General features: G+C 46.5%; 1 protein-coding gene across 1 annotated transcript in view; it reads left to right on the forward strand.

The window, feature by feature from the left end:
- The window catches only part of ap4m1 (adaptor related protein complex 4 subunit mu 1), a 17,874-nt gene that overhangs the window by 10,197 nt on the left and 4,847 nt on the right, over window positions 1-2,830 (forward strand). The window contains exons 13-14 of the mRNA XM_008295845.1: window positions 215-307; window positions 1,872-1,989. Of these exons, the coding sequence (XP_008294067.1) occupies window positions 215-307; window positions 1,872-1,989 (211 nt within the window). The remainder of the gene's footprint in view (window positions 1-214; window positions 308-1,871; window positions 1,990-2,830) is intronic.

Below are 2,830 nucleotides of genomic sequence, written 5' to 3' on the forward strand. Positions count from 1 at the left end.
GGTGTTTCTTTGTGTTTTAACGTTTTCTGACTGATCAACGTTGCAGTTTTAACTTAAAAACCACAAAAACAAAAATAAAAGCACGACCTGTTCAGGGTGTTAATGAAGAAAATCTGAAAGTGAAAAGTGTTGAAGTGTGATGGTGGAGCAGACGTAGCTGGATGAGCAGAGACCAGCGAACGGGCTGGTTGGTAGGCGACAGACTGACAGGGAGGATGAAGGTGATGATGATGATGTCACTGTTTTGTTTCCGCAGCGTTGCCATCAACGTGGCCGCCACCGTCCCCGTCCCTAAAGGCTCCGTCAGGTGAGACGCTCCCATTCAAATGCAGCTTGTTATGGAAATGAGTCGTATGTAAACGCGGTCGCCCTGCAGCAGCCTCACGCTGAGCTTTGAATGTGTTGTTTTATTCCTGGTGAGTCACGAAGTCCATCAAGAGTCCAGACAGAGGAAGTCAGAGGAGTTCCTCGTCTCTGTGAGGAAATCAGACTCTGGGTTTTAAATAGAAAACAACACTAGCAAAGTAGGAAGCATGACCGATGAGCACCAGGAAGCCTTTCTCATTTGCTATGTAAAGTCATGGAAATGTGAAGTCAGTGGACGGTGCAGCGCTGCAGGTGCTGCAGCTTCTGTCGACGCTCAGAGACCAAGGTCCTCCTCCTTAGTTTTATATTTGTAACAGAACTGAGCTCTTCGTGTTTCACCAAATCAGTCTGAGACAATAAATCTGTTTATAACTGAGCTGCCCTTCAGTTTGACCCAGTTACAGCTGAAATACAAACCAGAAGCAGGCTAACCCAGTCTAAAACCAGACTAGCTCAGGCTAACCCAGTCTAAAACCAGGCTAACCCAGTCCAAAACCAGGCTAGCCCAGTCCAAAACCAGTCTAGCTCAGGCTAACCCAGTTGAAAACCAGCCTAACCCAATCCAAAACCAGTCTAACTCAGTCTTACTCAGTCTTACTCAGTCTAACCCAGTTCAAAACCAGTCTAGTCCAGTCCAAAACCAATCTAAAACCAGTCTAACCCAGACCAAAACCAGACTAACCCAGTCTGAAACAGTCTAACCCAGTCAAAAACCAGTCTTACTCTGTCTAACCTGGTTGAAAACCAGTCTAAACCAGTCCAAAAGCATCTACAACCAAGCCCAGAAGCAGTCTAAAACCAAGTTCATATGTGGTCTAAAAGTGGTCTAAAACCAGGTTTAAAAGCGGGTAAACCAGGGCCAGGAGCAGTCTAAAGTGAAGTCCAGTACTAAGCCCTGAAGCAGTCTAAACCTGGTCCAAAACCATGTCCCAAACCAAGTCTTAAACCAGTCCAAAGTCCAATTTGGAGTCAAAATAACACCAAGAACAGCTCCCACAGTTTGGAACCACTTTTAAACCGAATCCAAAGCCCGACTCAGACCCGTCCAAAACAGGTCCAAAGTCATGGCCAAGACCGAGTCACTTGGTTTTGAACTGGGTTTTGGAATTGGTTTATGATTTGGGTTCTACTGGTTTCAGAGTCAGTCTGGGATTAGGACTGGGTCAGAGTCTGAACCAGAACCAACACCAGCAGTTAGAAGAATCTGGACCAACTAGAGGGTAATAAGAGATGTGACAGGAGGTGTCAGGTGATGCTGACGGACTCCATCCAACCAACCAGGAGGCTGTTTGTAGCTAAAGTCGTCCTTCCCTGTGTCTGAGTTCACCTCCGTGGAGCTGCAGCTTCTGTTCGTTCTGTTCTGACGGGTTACGTCAGCCCAAAGCCGCCGTCAGGATTATCTATCAAATCAGCTCTGAGAGCGTTTCCGCTTCGCCGACTCTGCAGCTGAACCCGACGACCCCTGAACCCAGACCTGAGCCTCCGTTCTGTTTGTTGCTCCTCAGCTTGTCTCAGGAGCTCAGCAGTCCGGACCAGAGCGCCGAGCTGAAGCCCCAGAGCCGAGCCGTGGTCTGGACCATCCCCCGATTCACCGGAGGGACGCAGCTCTCCGCCCTGTTCAAGGTGACGCCTCGTCCTTCGTAATGCAGCGAACACATTAGCAGAATTAAACGGGGCTGCGGGTCAGAACATGTGAGACGTGGAAGCTGCTCATGAACACCAACACGTTGGTAGAACATCATCCAGTCTGACTGGAGGAGTTTAGAAATGTTTTTACAGGTTGTTGACGTGCAGCAGTTAGTGGAGCAGGAATCATGAGGTCACAGCTTTATTAGTGCAGGAGTCCTACTTTAACCTGAACCTCGTCTCACGTTCCTTCACTGAGGTTCAAGTTTAAAGTCCTGCAGCTCTGAGGAACCAGAACATGAAGCAGGAGGAGAACTCAGAGATGATTCTGTCAGCAGGACTCAGAACCGTGGAGACCAGAGAACAAAGCTTTTAATCACTTGGACTGTTTCTGAGTCGTTCTGGACAAACTTCAAGTCACTAACGTCGACTTTTGACAAAGACTTTGAACAGATTTTTAGTTCTTGTGGCCAAATTTCAAGTCCTTTCTGTGATTTCCAGTAAACGTCCGGTGATTTTGGGGTCATTCTGGACACGTCTCAAGACAAAAACATCGACTCTTTGGGCCATTTTCAGTCATTTCAACAAATTCTTTACATTTCAGACAAATTTAAAGTCATTCTGTACATTTTTATCACTTTAATGAACAAACTTTGAGTAATTTCATCAACAACACTGATGTTGAGTCCCGTCTTTAATCAGATTTAGCTTTCAAGTCATACTGGACCATTTCAATCCAGGTATTTATTGTTTTGAAGGTGTTTTCTACCCAAACACGACTTCTTCTACTGCAGCAGGATGTCAGAAACACAGAACTCTGGACAGAATCGACTCAGGT

This window comes from Stegastes partitus, unplaced genomic scaffold (genome assembly GCF_000690725.1).
Source record: "Stegastes partitus isolate 25-593 unplaced genomic scaffold, Stegastes_partitus-1.0.2 Scaffold1080, whole genome shotgun sequence".
NCBI classification, from domain to species: Eukaryota; Metazoa; Chordata; class Actinopteri; family Pomacentridae; genus Stegastes; species Stegastes partitus.